This window comes from Trachypithecus francoisi, unplaced genomic scaffold (genome assembly GCF_009764315.1).
Source record: "Trachypithecus francoisi isolate TF-2019V2 unplaced genomic scaffold, Tfra_2.0 Lachesis_group2, whole genome shotgun sequence".
Taxonomy (NCBI): domain Eukaryota; kingdom Metazoa; phylum Chordata; class Mammalia; order Primates; family Cercopithecidae; genus Trachypithecus; species Trachypithecus francoisi.
Genome location: NW_022681465.1, coordinates 122689325 through 122704941, shown reverse-complemented (window position 1 = coordinate 122704941; position 15617 = coordinate 122689325). Strand labels below are relative to the sequence as shown.

The following is a 15617-nucleotide window of genomic DNA, read 5'->3' as shown; positions in this document are numbered from 1 at the left end:
GATGAGTTCCATGCTTGCATTCTTTCTTGGTCTCCCCAACCACCCTAGGAGGTAGGCATTAATTATCTCCCCCACTTGACAGCTAAGAAACTGAGTCTCAGATCCGAGGAGCAAATGGCCTAATCTTAGGAAGTCTGCCAGAGTCAGGTGTCAGCCCATGTCTGTCGGTCCCCACATGCTGTGCTTTTGTCCTCCACGAGGCTGTAACTTTAAAAAAATTTTTTTGTTTCAGAGACCAGGTGTCACTCTGTGGCCCAGGCTGGAGTGCACTGGTATGATCATAGCTCACTGCAGCTTCAAATTCCTAGACTCATGTGATTCTCCTGCCTCAGCCTCTCCAATAGCTGAGACTACAGGTGCATGCCACTACCATGCCCAGCTGGTTAAATTTGTGTGTGTGTGTGTGTGTGTGTGTGTGTGTGTGTGTGTGTGTAGAGACCGGGGTAGGGGAATGGCGTCTTGCTATGTTGCCCTGTATTGAACTCCTGGCCTTAAGTGATCCTCTTCCCTTGGCCTCCCAAAGTGCTGGGATTACAGGCATGACCCACCATGCCTGGCCCTGCTATAATTTTTTAGCTTTTTTTTTTTTTTTTATAAACCCACTGATCCCTTTATTAACATGGCTAATTAGAGGCTCAGATATATTTAATCATTCTAGTTGTTTTCTCACTTTGCTACAATTCTTTATTTAGCACCCAACTTTCTGGTTTTACTGTAAGCTCCATAAGGGCTGGCAGGGACTACCTGCTCTGCTCTGTTGTAGAAACTGGTGGGCTTAGCATGATGCCAGCTCACAGTGGGTGTTCAGAAAATATGTGTAGAGCGAACATTTGCAAGCAAGCTGTCCACAGGAGATGCCTGGGTATCTGCCTTCAGACCAGTATGGGAAAGACAGCCAAGAAGCACGACTGAGCCAGGAAGGGGTCACCTCCAGGAGACCCTGCCCACGCTGGGTGACTGGTGTGTGGGGAGGAGTAGGGAGTTCATGCCGAGGTTGGACTTACAGGTCGGTGACGTATTCAGGGAGGTGGCTTGGGATGCGGGCCAGTTTCTGGTTGGAGCAGTCCACAATAGTGCCCTCGCAGCGGCACTTCTCGGGGCACATGAGGTCCATGAAGCACTCACTGCTGAACCTGCTGCGGTAATCCTCAGAGCCTGGGAGGGGCCAAAGAGGGGATGTCAGCGTCACCCGAGTTCCATGCAGAGCCCCAGGTTGTGGGTAGTGGGGGCGGGGGACAGAGATGGGTGAATGAGTTGGAGGGCGTTAGGGGTCAATTAACAGACATGGCATCGCCTTCGCTATATGGCCACCTTGCTGGTGCTTTCCCTGCCCCCAGCCTTACTGCCTCCTTCCCATGGATCTTTGTTATTCATCACCATCCTCAGGGAGACCAGGCTCAAGATCTGTGGGCCCTTATGCTTTTGGGGGTCACAGAATTCAGTGTACAGAATTCAGTCTACAATTTTGGGGAGGGGCACTACCTGCTCCACGACTCCTATCATTCATGGACCCTCTAAATGTTCATGAAAATCCAAATTACAATGCCAGGCGCAGTGGCTCAAGCCTGTAATCCCAGCACTTTGGGAGGCCGAGACAGGCGGATCACGAGGTCAGGAGATCGAGACCATCCTGGCTAACATGGTGAAACCCCGTCTCTACTAAAAAATACAAAAAACTAGCCGGGCGAGGTGGTGGGCACCTGTAGTCCCAGCTACTTGGGAGGCTGAGGCAGGAGAATGGCATGAACCCCGGAGGTGGAGCTTGCAGTGAGCGGAGATCCAGCCACTGCACTCCAGCCTGAGCCACAGAGCGAGACTCCATCTCAAAAAAAAAAAAAAAAAAAAAGAAAAGGAAATCCAAATTACAAGATTTTGATGATGCTTTGATGGGGACTATGCCAGGGGTAGGGACGAATTATGGGAAGGGGTTGCAAACTCAGGGGCCTTTATTACCCCAGCAGGTAATAATATGAGTACAGGCCAAGCACACAGCAACAAATGACCATCGACACTTGGCTGTAAGATTGGGAAGACAACAATGAGGGCTGGGAACCTGGGGAATTGGAGCCCCAGCCTTAATGCTTGGAAATTTGGCTCAGGGTTGCCTGATGTTGCTTTGTTTTTGTTTTTTAAAAAGAGAATCCATATAAACAATATTGGTAATAAATTCCAACTTAAAATACCGTGAAGATGAGCAAAATGTATCTGAGGGTCACATTTGGCCTCTTTTTCAGAGCACATTCTATGTAACTATAGTGAAAGGCGAGTTCTGATGAGCTAAAAGTTGGAGCTGAGATTTGCTTTTTTGAAAAGGAATTTCTCCCAAAGTTGCACAGTAATGGTAACGGGACCGACAACGTGGTGTCTCCGAGAGATGCCTCGGGGAGTTGCCTCAATGATCACAAATGATCCCTGGGCGCCCGGGCAAACTTCAGTGAGACCTTGAATCATGCTGGTGGGAACTGAGGGAGCTCTGATTCTCCCACCAGACATAAGCTTATTGATGGGGCCGGGTGTCCTTCATCCTGTCACCCTCAACATTTCACTAGCACAATGCGAGGCACAAAACAAGAGATGGGTCCACTTTGGTTCAATGCACAAGTGGGGTGTCATGAGCACCTGCGTGTCCTCTACATGAGTATTGAGCAGTGTTTCAGAGAATGTAAACATTATTTGTTTGCTCCACTAGGTGAGGCAACTTGGTGGTTTTATTTGCATCAGGAGCATTAGCTTTTCATGGATTTTAGCAGAAGGGAGCACAGGCTTGTTCAGGCCTTGGTAACTTACTAGTCTCAGTCTCTCTCCATGTAAAATGGGAATCAAATAACTGCCTTTATCTTCCAGGAGCTGTTGCGCAGATGAAAATAAGATTAAGGAGGTGGAGAACCTCAGGAGTTGTGTGGATGCTTGTGACTCTAGCACTGTTTTTTTTTTTTTTTCCTACAACCTGGCAGAACATTTGGCAGCTCAGAGGCTGTGAAAACATGAGTGTAGCTAGCAGTAACAGTGGCCATTTACTGAACATATACTGAGCCGGACACTACTCTTCCCATTTCAAATGAATGATCTCATTTAATCCTTGCAACACTCTGAGGTTAGGATAACTCTATTTTATAGGCAAGGAAACAGGCCCACAGGTCACTCAGTCTGGGCAGGCTCCTGCCTGGCTCCACGTGGTTAACATGTTTTGCTGCAGACGTGCTTCTCCCCAAAGGTTTTCCCAGGTCCCTGTAGGAATGATCATATAGCCAGACTTGGTGCAGGTGGATTGAATGGAGTATTTTTCCACAGTGGGCTATGGTGGGGCAGGACACAGATCTCTTCCACCCTCTTAGTTGGGCACACCTCGTATGAGATCCCTGTGGTAATTCCTGATTGAGAATGAACTTGGTGGGTCTCTGATTCTGAAGTGATACTACCTACCTAAGACAGGGAGTCAGAAGCCTAGACCTGTCCTTTCCTTCTCTGCTTTCTCTCCATCCCCGTTCCTCCATCTCCTCTTCTACCCCTAGGCTTGTGTGAGCAAAATCTGTGGACACATCCCCACAGTTATTCGAGTGGCTTCCTGGTTCAATGTATCACGCAAATCTCCTGCCCTTAGCTTGCCAGCTTCGTTCCACTTGGTAACTTTGACCTGCACCATTTACTTCCAGACCCATCAGCATGCCGAGTCCTGGGCAAATTTCATTTTGCAAATCCTGTTAGATGACTACCTTCTCTTGTTCTCTGCACCAGTGGATCCACAGAGTGATGGCACGAAGGGGCATTACACACACATACAGAGATTTTTCCTTCACAACGTGTCTATATTGGGATCCTTGCAAAGCGAAGGAACCCTGACTGCTGATTAAAGGCAGGAAGACAGGAGGAAGCAGAGTTTGCTCTTCAAGGCGATGAGCCTGAAGGCGTGCACCGGCTGGGCTGTGGCTGGGGACAGCCGCCTATTAAATGCATTTTCATTTTAATCAAGGTGAGAGCAGCCTGTAGTTAGCAGGAATCGCTCTCAGTAGTATAGTTAGATTATAACTGGTGGACCTCTGCAATGGAGCTGCTGACCCATTTTAATGAAATGATTTTGCAATTAGATTCGATGGACTAATGTGTTCTTTCCAGCATTTTTTCCCCTGCTGTTTTTGTTATTGCCCTGGTTTGTAATAACAAGGGGGTCGGAATGTGATATTTTATAGAAGCGGGAGCCAGAAATGTTAATAACGGCGTATGTACATAACCGAAAAACTTCGTTCCCCAGTCAGAGCCAGCCCGAAATGCTATCTCCATCACTTCATATTTCATTACCGAAACTACCCAGGGTTTCTCGGAGCCATTTGTTATGCCTAATGCTCATAACTACCCAAAAGTATTTTTAACTTTTCCAGAGCTTTAAAAGTCAATTTCAATCTCAATGCATATTTGTCACTGCCAGAAATACTTAGTAGTAGAGGACCAACTGCAATAGGCTGTTGCTTCTTCTCTTTGGGGTGAGTTCAGACAGAAGGGATCCCAGAGGATTTGAAGAAGGGCCATAAAACTCAACCTCGCTGAAACCGGCCTTGGAAGAGCTGATGTCATCTGGCATCTTGCCTGCTCCTGCCCCTGGAGCCCTCCTCCCCTTTCGCGGGCAGCTCAGAACAACGACACTTGGTATGTGATCACAGACAAGCTTTAATAGTCGGGGGCTGGGGGTAGGAGGTAGAAATTCATAGCAACACAATTTTATTATACATCCCTGCCCTACAGCCACTTCCCAGGAGGAACACTTGTCACATTTGGATGACCAGGGGTATGGGACAGGTAGGGAGCCACGCTCCCATGCTTTGAATGGACTTGGCTGGGTTGGAATCAGAGGCCAGCACCAGGTCCAGGATGGCTGCTGCCATCAACAGTATGCATTTGGTATCATCCTTTGGGCAGCCAGTTTGCTAACTGGGAGTCATAAATTCATTGTTATCTGATCATCATGACCTTGCTAACTCATATGTCCAGAGCTCTCCTCCCTTATTCCCAATATCCCTAAGACGAGGGGAATAAAGGAAAGGAGGAAAGAAGCAGAAAGAGGAATTGGGGGGAGCATAAGCCCTGTCAGGCCTCATCAGCTTGAAAAGACAGTGACGTGAATAAGCAAAGGGTCATAAGTGATGAATGATTCAGGAGAACACTGCCAGGCACACAGACATCCACTCATGGGCAAGGCTGGGGGACCAGCTGCCAGTGGCTGGAAGATGCCAACTGTTTTACTAGGAGTTTGGTCACCAGTTGGGCAGGGAGCTGTCCTAGTAAGCTATCCCCATTGGAGTCTACTACGAGTGCAGCCATCTGCCTGAAAACAGAGGGAAATACCCACGGTCTGAGGCTGGCACTGCCTCATCACAGCCTGTGGCTGTGGGGCCAGTAAAGCACTGATGGAAGGGCACCATTATGGACCCACTCCCAGAGGCCTGGTCCCAGCCATGTTGGGGGCAGTGCCGAGGGCATCAGAATGCCCCTCTCTGTAAGGTGGGAAAGGGAACTTCTCCAGGCTCAAGGATTTGCTCTGCGTTAAATGGGATCTTTGTATGTCCGTGCTGGAGAGGAAGAGCCATTTGAATAATGCTTGCTTACTCAAGTTCTTTCTACTAACAGATAAAAGTCTGAAAGGGAGAGTTTAAGCAGATTTCAAGTCCCTATCAAATCAAGGTTTTTAAATTTTCTAATTCAAGGGAATGGGGTTGTCCACAGCTGGGAAGGTGGGTACTACAGCAGTACAGTTCAGCCACTCTGGAGTCAGATGACCCTGGGTGAGTTAGTTAACCTCTCTGAGCCTCAATATCCTCACCTGTAAAATGGGACTTTAGATTTTGTGAACATTAAACTAGGTAATAATGTGGAACAGTTCACTGCCTGGCCTATAGCAAGCACTCAATGTATGTTAAAAAATTACTCAGCAATGGTTGGGCTCCTGGTTCTGAGGGGTAACCTCAGATAGAGGCAGTAATAAGAGTCACACCTCATGATGGGGGCCCAGGGCTCAGCTTCTAGTTCTGAGCTGGGCTAAGGTTCCCACCTTAGCTCTCTCTTGCAGGATAGGACAAAGACTCCAGGATAGGAATGAACAACACAATCTTCTGGTTACACTGGGTCTAGGATTTATCAAGAAACAAGCAAAATAAGAGGTACCAAGATCCCTCTCTTTATTATCAGAGATAGCAGGTTTCCACATCCACACACGCTCCCCTCCCCTGAAACAGAATTAGCACCAGGTGAGGAACCCAGCACCTCCATGTTAACTGTGCTTTGCAGGTCACAGAAACACACTGGACTTTAGGTTTCATGGGGTTCAGGGACAGCATTGTCATAAAACATGGGAGTGAGGTTCAGAAGGAACCTCAGGTTAAACCAAAGTCTCAGACTCACATGAGTTTCACCCATTCTCAAGCTCACATTCCTTTCAAATAAAGTGAATACCAATAAAGGTGGTGGTGGGAGGGACAGGGGGTCACAAGTAGTAGTAATTCCCCTTTGGGTTAGCTGCCACTTGGAAAAATGACCTTGGGTTGGGACTCTCCCATGAAACCATGGGGCATATGCCTTGGGTACACTCGTTCCTTTCCAATGGAAGAAGAGACACAGTAGTTTCTGAGCTTGAACCTAGTTACTACTCCTTGTCTGGCATCTAGACTAGATTTGGGGGAGGATGACTCCATTTTGTGAAAGAGATGTGGATACAGATCTTAGCTGGGCCCCATGGTGCTTCTCCAGACCCATTTCCCACTGTATCTGCATCCTTTGAGACTCCTACCCTCCTGCCCTTGGTGAGTTGAGACTGGGAGAGGTGGGTCTGGCAGGTGGTGGGCTGCGGTGCTCCAGAGCAGAGGAGAGGTGTCCAGCGGTGGTGGCGGCGGTGGCGGGCCATGCTGCAGGAGAGCACGGTGCTTTCCGCGGTGCTTGACAGAACCATGTTCCGTTTCCATCGTTCCACCACATGGTTAGATCAAGCACAAAGGAAAGCCCCGCAGCGACTGGTCAGAGTCAAGGTCAGGAAGCAGCGTCAGAGAGAGGACAGGAGCGCTCAGAGGAAGCAGCGTGAAGAAGCGGAAGCCGGAGCAGGCCCCCACTGAGCGTGATTAGTATCAGGAGTGGGGTTCCACTGGAACACTTCTGAAGATAGCAGCCCTGCTGCCCTTGTGCCCCACCCCAGGGGAGACACAGTAGGAAGGGAGAAGAACAGGAGGGAAATCACTGGATGCCCATAATCAGGAGCTTCAGGGCAGCATGGTTCCTTCCCAAGGAAAGAAAGAACACTCAGACATCTGTGATCCTATCACATGCCTGAACTGAGCCTCTACATTCCAGTCACACCAGTTGGTCTGACAAGACATTAAACTTAGCAAAGCATCTTCTACATGTTTTACAACATAGGCCCAATCCCCCCAACAGCTGAGTGGTTCCATCACAGTCATTCTAGCCCCTTAAATCAAGAGACAATCCACAGTTCCCAACGGTCTAGCAAACCTTCAATGCTCTTCTTTAGGAAAAAGCCGCCTTTGACATTCCACAATTCAGGAGTCTCCTTGATATCCTTTGGGGTCACCAGAAATGCTCTGGCTGATAGATACTTATCCCAGATCATTTGAGGTTTAATAGAGGAGTAGTGTGGTGTCAAAAGAAAATACATCTCTCTAGCCAGAGAGAAAGACAGGAAAACAAATGGGGCCTTAAGGTTTGGACTGAGGAACCTGCAATCACAGTTGTTGAGAACACCAACTTTCACAGAGATGGTGGCCAGTGCACCTCATGATGAAGGGCCTCTTTCAGACTAAGAGAAGGAAGGAAAGGGAAGCCAAGGGATGAGTCTGAGGGGAAGACACTGAATTCTGGGATCCTTCTTGATCTCTTCCTTGAGTGGAAATTATGGGGCCGGGCGCGGTGGCTCAAGCCTGTAATCCCAGCACTTTGGGAGGCCGAGACGGGCGGATCACGAGGTCAGGAGATCGAGACCATCCTGGCTAACATGCTGAAACCCCGTCTCTAGGAAATTATGGGAGTGAACAGGATGAACTAGTAACCACTGTCAGGATGCCAAGGACCCAGGTGAGGGTATCCAGTTTTTATAATCCTATCTGTGATAGATCAAGGCCAGTTTCCATGCACCTGCTGACTTGGGACTTCCTCCCACTTGGCATTAGGCTGTAGATGTGCTTCTTGAAGAAACTGGAGCTAAGTCCAGGTGACTGAGATCCTCCCTGCCTCACCTCTGACATGAGAACCAGTATCAACATTCTTCCACTATGTGTTTTTGGGACTGGGCATATCCTCTAGATGATCTCAGCATCTCGACGGTGCATAGGTTGTCTACCATGATGGACCAGTTAGGAAGAGCCAGCCCACAGCTCTGGGGCTGGCCTCTCCTCCTTCCTAAGCTCTCCCATCACACGCACTAGAGTCAGCCACTAGAATCTGGACTCAACTCCACTTTGACACCTAGACATGCAGGGCTCTGTGAACACTGTGGTTCTGGGACTTCAAATTTAAGTTTGATTAGGACCCTGGTACCAAAGCAGGGGAAATCCATCTTGTTCCTGCAAACCCCAACCCTTACCAAGCCTTAAAATCTAATTTTCTTTCTCTTTGGTTTCTTTCTACAAAAAGAAATGGAGGGATTTGTAGGTAAATTATCAAGAGTCTTCACAGTATGTCCGAAGTCCTGGGTTTCAGATCCTGCCCTGAAAATAATACTCAATATCTTAGATAAGATTTTTCTGCTGTGCGGACCTCAATTTACCCATCTCTAGAATAAACTGGATGGCCTCTAAGATCTCTAAAAATTCTGTAGTTCATTGAGAGCTATCTTGCTGTTTGCCATCTTTGGACACATTGTGTCACCACCCTCCGTACTTTTCAACAAGAGAGTTTCTTCTCACACAAAGTGGGGAGGCATAAGGGAAGACAGACAGCACCCTACAACTGCCAAGTGCTCCTGGGGGTAGGCTTGGGGTCCCAGGCAGCCAGACGGAGCCTTTTCAGGAGGACTTAATCTGATGGTCAGATTACCCCAGCCGGCAGCATCCAACCCTAAACTGATGTTGCTGCCCAAGGCGGTGGATGCAGCTGATAGAGAGGCAGACACAGGCAGCTGGGAAACCAGACGCCCTGCCTAAGGAGGGGCAGGATGTGTTACGGAGCAGCCCTCAAATTGCCTCCTAATTACATCAGCTGTCTTTTCAATGGGGGTGCTTTTAGGAGAAAGTAAAATGCAGAGTTATTATCTGTCACATCCAGTCTGTGTCACCTGCCCCCCTTCTTTCTTCTGGAGCTTCCTGGAAACACAGAGCTTTAGATCTTTTTTTTTTCCCCCTCCAAGGCCAAGGCAGGTCTGGAACCCCGTGTTTCTCAAAGCCAAGGCCTTTGGAGCTCAGCAGTCATGCTTTCTTGGCAATGACATAAAATAAAAGCATATAGAGTGCTACGTGTCAGGCTCATGCTAGCTCCAAACATTTCTACTTTTTAGGAATAATCTTCCTGCTTAGCATTGGTTTTTTTTTTTTTTTTTTTTTTAAAGGTATCTTAGAGTCAATCCAAGAACCCGGCTCCTTCTCCCTGTTTCTTTTGTAAAATGTTCAACCACCCCTCCCCCACATAGGAAAAGCAGCCAGGATCCTGCAGGTAGGAAGATAGTGGCAGAGCTAGAGTTAGAACTAAGTTCTACTGCTTCCTAGGTCCACTTTCTATTTTCCTTTTCTCCTACTTAGCTCTTTCTGTAGCCCCACTCCCATCTTGCCACCCCCAACCACAGTCATGCCCAGAAAATTGCCAAGACTGTGTTCCTGGGGGAGACAACAGTCCTTGGATCCTGCACTCTTTCCCTGCTGTGCCATACAGGGCCGCAACATCCATCTAGGGTCCAAGGTATTAACAGGATACTTATGAGACCAAAGGGTCAAGGTTGGCAGGTAACACCCTGCCCTCCTCTGGCTCTCACTGCCCTTCTTTTTGGGTACCACTGCTTGGCAGAGCTAATTAACTCAACCCTGGTCAGAAAGGGGTAGGAATAGAGGCCCAGGTTGGCATGAGTCATGAGGAAAAGCCCTGGGGAAAGGACGATTGTGCCTTGGGTGAGATTTTCGTTCCAGAGATGTTGCCAGGCCCAGGAAGGAACCCGAGGACAGTGTTCAGGGAGTGGGTAGGGGTGGGAGCATAAGACCAGGGAAGGAAGTCATCCAAACAGCTGATTGTCCTCCCCAAATACTCCTTCTCTCCTAGATGCTGTGTGGTGTGAGGAGCAAAATGAACCTGAGGTTTAGTCCTGCCTCCACTGTTTGCTGGCTTGTAAACTTAGAGTGCCCCTTCACCTCTAAGTCCTCAGTTCCCCCTTCCATAGAGCGAAGGGCTGTCCTACTGACTTCCGAGGACCACTGGAAGAAGCAAATCAGACTAGAAGACCCGAGCACCACGCTCATCACAGGTGAAAGATGGCTCTTGTAAGTGACATCATTATTCTAGGGAAAGGAAGTTGGTACTAACTTTTCATAGTGCCACAAAGTCTCTGTATTATCTCCAAGCCCTCCCAAGGTATTTGTTTCTGTTAAAAAAATTTAATGAGCTAAAGCTTATCATTCTGGAGACACAGACTAAAGAATTTGACTTAAAGGACAAGAAGATGTTGTTAAGAAGCACAAGTCTGCCCACTGGTCTTCTCCCAGTGACCTCTCTCCACGCTGGCATTCTCCCCTGGGAAGACTCGCCTGTATCAGAAGCTCCTGGGCAGGGGGAGGAGCACTGCTCTTGCTGCCGCACACACTGTGAGGGGTGGCTGCAACCCACCTCGGCACTTCGTGCTATCAGTCTCTCATCACTGGGTGCACAATGCAATTTGGTGATTTTTTTTTTTTTTTTTTTTCCAGTAGAAAAGGACACAGATGATAGTAATTTTTAACTGCCTGTTCATGTAGCTGTCGGGTCAACGAGAGCTACTTCTCTTTCCAAGATGGGCTGAGAATTCCCCTGCTGTTCTCCCCCATGTCCTTCCTGGGTGCAGTGAGAAGGAAGGTTTCTAGAGAGATCCTGGGCACTGAAGAACAAGGCTTTGTTTCTTCCCAAGCACGACTCTTTACTGTTCTCTCCATACTCAGAACAGAGTAGTCTGAGGTGGAGGAGCTAGTTAGTGAAAGTGTTTTTCGTGAACATGTGAAACCTACAATATACTGGGGTCAAAGGGCTGCACCACGGTCCGTCTCTGAAGGAAGTGGGAGGTCCCCAAGATTACACACCGTCTGTAGCCTCGCCTGAGCTATATTTATTTCTCTATTTGCCCTTTGGGGAGCACACTTTGGAAACGACAAAAATAAATCTTAGCCTGTAACAGGCACATGTGCAAAGGCCGCCCCAGCCCCACCTTCTGTTTAGCTCTTGGAGACTCGCTGATGCCTGGGTTCTGTCTCCCCTGCAACCGTCTCCCGCTCCCCATGCTTTTATTGTGTGTGTATGTGTGTGTGTGTTTTATTTTAAATCCATAAGGTAATTGGTTTTCTGCAGGGCTAACTGAATTTCTCCAATTTAATTTGCAAAGATGCTCCCCAGGAACCATTACAGCGCTCGCTGTCCTCCAGATTGGATTATTGGCCTCTCTGGGGCTGCTGCATTCTGAGTCAGAAAGCGGGGCCCAGCCCCGTAACCTGATTACCTGAGCAGCGGAACTTCTTGCTCTTGATCTGGCTGATGCGCTTGTTGGCGAGTCGGCGCGGGCTGCTGCAGCGGGCCCCGCTTGTCTCAATGGGGTTGTCCTGGAGGTAGTCGGCCAGCCACTTCAAGTGGCAGTCGCACACAAATGGGTTTTGGGCTAAGTGGCTGCGAGAGGGATGGGGCTGTTAATCAGGAGTGACCCATGGCGTCTTGCTCCACTACCACCACCCTGCCTCGCGCTGGGCCCTGGCAATCCACTGCAGGGATTGGTCTCCCGCCTCATCGCCCCAGGAGGCCTTGGGGCCTGCTACTTTCAGACAGGGCTCAAAGAGGGGGTCTGAGGCCCGCTGTCTGCAAAAGACAGTCACAGATGCAGCTAGCATCTGGTCTGGGGAATCGGTCTCCCAGCTCTTCCCACCTGGGGCAGGATCCACCACCCATCGCTTCTACTCTCACCCATGCCAATTCTGACAGGCACACCCAGTCGCAGGCTTGGAGTTTGCACTTGGGGTAGAATGCATTTTATTTCTCCAAGCTCAGTGATACCAGGCACATAAAGCAGCTGGCACGGCGCCTGGCATATGGTGGGTGTTCCATATATAGTAGCGGGTATTGTTGTAATTATCCTTATCATCATAAGAGCACCATGGGTCTTGCTTCCCCTGGCTCAGTAAGAAAAACTGTGAAGCACCGAACACAGTGTTTGGCACGTGGTCGGCGTCAATATATAGCAGCTGCTCTTACTGTGTCTTGGTTCCTGTCTCTGGCTACAGGGGCAACAAGCACCAGATGACTTACAGGGTCTCCAGAAGCCCCCAGGCTAATTGCAGACCTGGGCATGGGGCCGAGGTCTATGCCCGAGGCTGGAGCCATCAAAAACTGGGCTGAAATCTGTACTTGGAGGTCATCTATTTAACTGAAATATTGATGAATACCTTTAGTGCATGGAAGTGCGGAAATACTTCCCAAAGAGGAAGAGTGCCCACCTCAGAGGCTTGGTTTTGCAGGGTGGAGGGGGTTAAGGGCGGGCAGGGGTGGGCTATTTGCAGAAATGGAGTCTGCTCAGCATACATTGACCACAGGGGTTACAAGGGTAGCTTAGGACCTCCTCCGCCTGGATTCGAAACCTGCTCCTTACTAGCTGTGTGACCTTGAGGAAGTTACCTAACCATTCTATGCCTTGGTTTCCTTACATAGAAATGAGGGACAGTAACAGCACCAAGTAGAGTCATTGTGAGGCTTAAGGGTTTTAAGACAGGGTAAGTACTCCGTGTGGTGTCAAGCACAGTGTAAGTGCTTGGTACTGATAAGCTATTCCTATTTTTATTATTCTAGCTTCAGGTTCTAGTTCTTCTGCAGGTTCTAGAACTCCTCCTGGATGTGCTCATGCTGCCCTCATTTGGGTGTTTTCCATGATGGGCATGTGGGGTCTCCTGCTGCTTGGGCACCCACTGGCTCCCGAGGCAGTGTACTCACAGCGTCTGGATGGACTGCAGAGGGGCGAAGAGCCCCTTGCTGATGGTCTGCAGCTTGTTGTCATACAGGGAGAGCAAGTTGAGGTTCTGCAGGTCCTGAAACGTGTTCACCCTCAGGCAGTTGATCTTGTTGGCATTGAGGAGGCTGCAAGCAGAAGAGAGCCTGGTTAATTCACTAATCCTGGTAATGACCTGCGGGGCAAGGGTTGCATCTGCAGGGGATGGGCTGCAAAGCTCCCATCACTCATCCTTGCAGCCTTCAGCTCCTGCTGCGGACCAGAAAAAGAGAGAGACCTGCCTTCCTGTGTCTACTGAAATCCCAAACACTTCTGGGCACCTGCACACACTGTCACCACAGATACTACGCCACACACTGCTCTTACTTGGCACATGCTCTTGCACCCATGACCTTGAAGGAAGACCTGAAAAGTCACCCTAAGTGCTTCACTTTCTGTTTTAGGATTCAGAGCTTCCAGGAATCGGAAAGGAAAAAAAATCATTTGGCATAATTGTTTTAGAGCTCTAGTTGACTGACTACGGGCAATTTGATTCAGAAAATTCCTTACGGTTCTTTTGGATCACTGATCCTACTAGAAATCTGATGAAAGTTATAGGTTGTCCTCCTGGAAAAACTGCATCTATGTGTAGGCAGGCACATGTGCATACATACGGATTCTGTCATATACACGTGTGCATACCCACACAGAGCACAGAGCTCCATGTGGTTTGACCTTGGCCCTTTCTCCAACCTCAACCTAACCCCACTCATCCCAAACTCACTACCCTTGAGTGCCACTACTGCATTTTTTTTTTTTTTTTTTGAGATGGAGTCTTGCTCTTGTCACCCAGGCTGGAGTTCAATGGTGCAATCTCGGCTCACTGCAACCTCCACCTCTCGGGTTCAAGCAATTCTCCTGGCTCAGGCTCCCGAGTAGCTGGGATTACAGGCACGCACCACAACAACCAGCTAATTTTTGTATTTTTACTAGAGATGGGGTTTCACCACATTGACCAGCCTGGTCTCGAACTCCTGACCCCAGGTGACCTTCCTGCCTTGGCCTCCCAAAGTGCTGGGATTATAGGTGTGAGCCACTGCGCCCAGCCCCCCATCACATTTTCGATCCTCAGACACACCAGATTTTTCCCTAGGACTTTTGAACACCCTCTTTACCTTCTTTCAGAAGGGCTGCCTTCTTTTCCTGCTTTCCACTGTAGCTCAAATGTTCCCTCCTCAGAGATGCCTGCCCTGACCCCCTCATCTACAACGGGACCCTCACTCCGCTTTCATCTCTCACATCCCCTTGTTTATTTCCCTCCTGACACTCATCGCGATTTGTGATTTTAGGATATTTATCATTTGCTTTCCACACAGGATTAGGAACTCTATAATGGCACCAATGACAGCTATTTTATTCCTCCCTTTCTTTTCAGTGTTTATTCTTTATTAAGATGTATACTAAACTCCACATGCAGCTTCAAGGCTCTCACTTCTCTAAGGCAGCACCCATCCCTCACCCCTTCCAGGGTCAGCCTTCCTATCCACGAGGAAGCTGTTTTTAGTTCTTCAGACTCCCTAAAAAAGCATCATAGGAAGCTACCCTTTGGGTGGAAGTCTGGGAAAACAGAGGATGCCATGAGGGTGACAGGCAGTTTTCAAGAGCAGGGCTGGCAAGTCAAGCACACTGAGATCCTAAGAATTACCTTTACTGATCCTAGACTGACTAGGTGTGCCTTGCAGTCGATGTAAAATCATTTCTTACCCCCTCTCAAATGAAACTGGGGGAAGGGGAAAATAAACTAACCAGCAGAAATGTTGAATTTCAAAAATTTTACTTTCAAGGCTGGCTGAGCCCATCCCTGGTGGGGAATGACCCATGAGATCCATGCCAGGCTGGCCTGCCTCAGGAGTCTCTCCATACCAGGACCCAGGAGGACTGCAGTTGGCAATGGTGGGGCTGTCCATGGTGCTAAATCACCCATGCCACCTCTCCCTTGCTGCAGGCTCCATACTTCCCACGGTCCCAGTGCACCCCGCGTGCAGGCAAGCAGCTGTGGCAGTGACAAGTGGAAGAAGAACTGCCTGTTTAATCTGGCTAATAATGGGCAAGGTCCCAAGGGTTCACACAGATGTCCTCCTGCCTGGCAGTGGAAAAAAAAATGCTCATACTGCTAGAATACTGTGTTTTCCAAAGCGCTTTCCCAACATCCCATTATTCTCAGAACCTGACTCACAAGTGACAGGGGAGGAAACTGAGGCTGAGAGTTTGGCGGGTGTTTTCAAGGTCACACATGTTTCTAGGGAGCATGAGAGAAGTGGTTACGATAATTGAGGTCTCTAGAAGGCTCAGTTTCTTCTTTATGAATGTCTTATCTACCCATCCTATCGGTCTATACTCTTTGCAACATCCCTCCCCACTGCAAATTCAAATTCCTATGCTTTGTGTATTAAATTTTAGTCAATGTCACTGCATTTTGGGGGCATTTGAA

General features: G+C 48.7%; 1 protein-coding gene across 3 annotated transcripts in view; it reads right to left on the bottom strand.

Annotated features, from left to right (window-relative positions):
* The window catches only part of SLIT3 (slit guidance ligand 3), a 645016-nt gene that overhangs the window by 100241 nt on the left and 529158 nt on the right, over positions 1 to 15617 (bottom strand). For all 3 annotated transcript variants that reach the window (XM_033180336.1, XM_033180338.1, XM_033180337.1), the window contains 3 exons: positions 13132 to 13275; positions 11657 to 11820; positions 1005 to 1155 (listed from right to left, as the gene is read on the bottom strand). In XM_033180336.1, coding sequence (XP_033036227.1) covers positions 1005 to 1155; positions 11657 to 11820; positions 13132 to 13275 — 459 coding nt within the window. The remainder of the gene's footprint in view (positions 1 to 1004; positions 1156 to 11656; positions 11821 to 13131; positions 13276 to 15617) is intronic.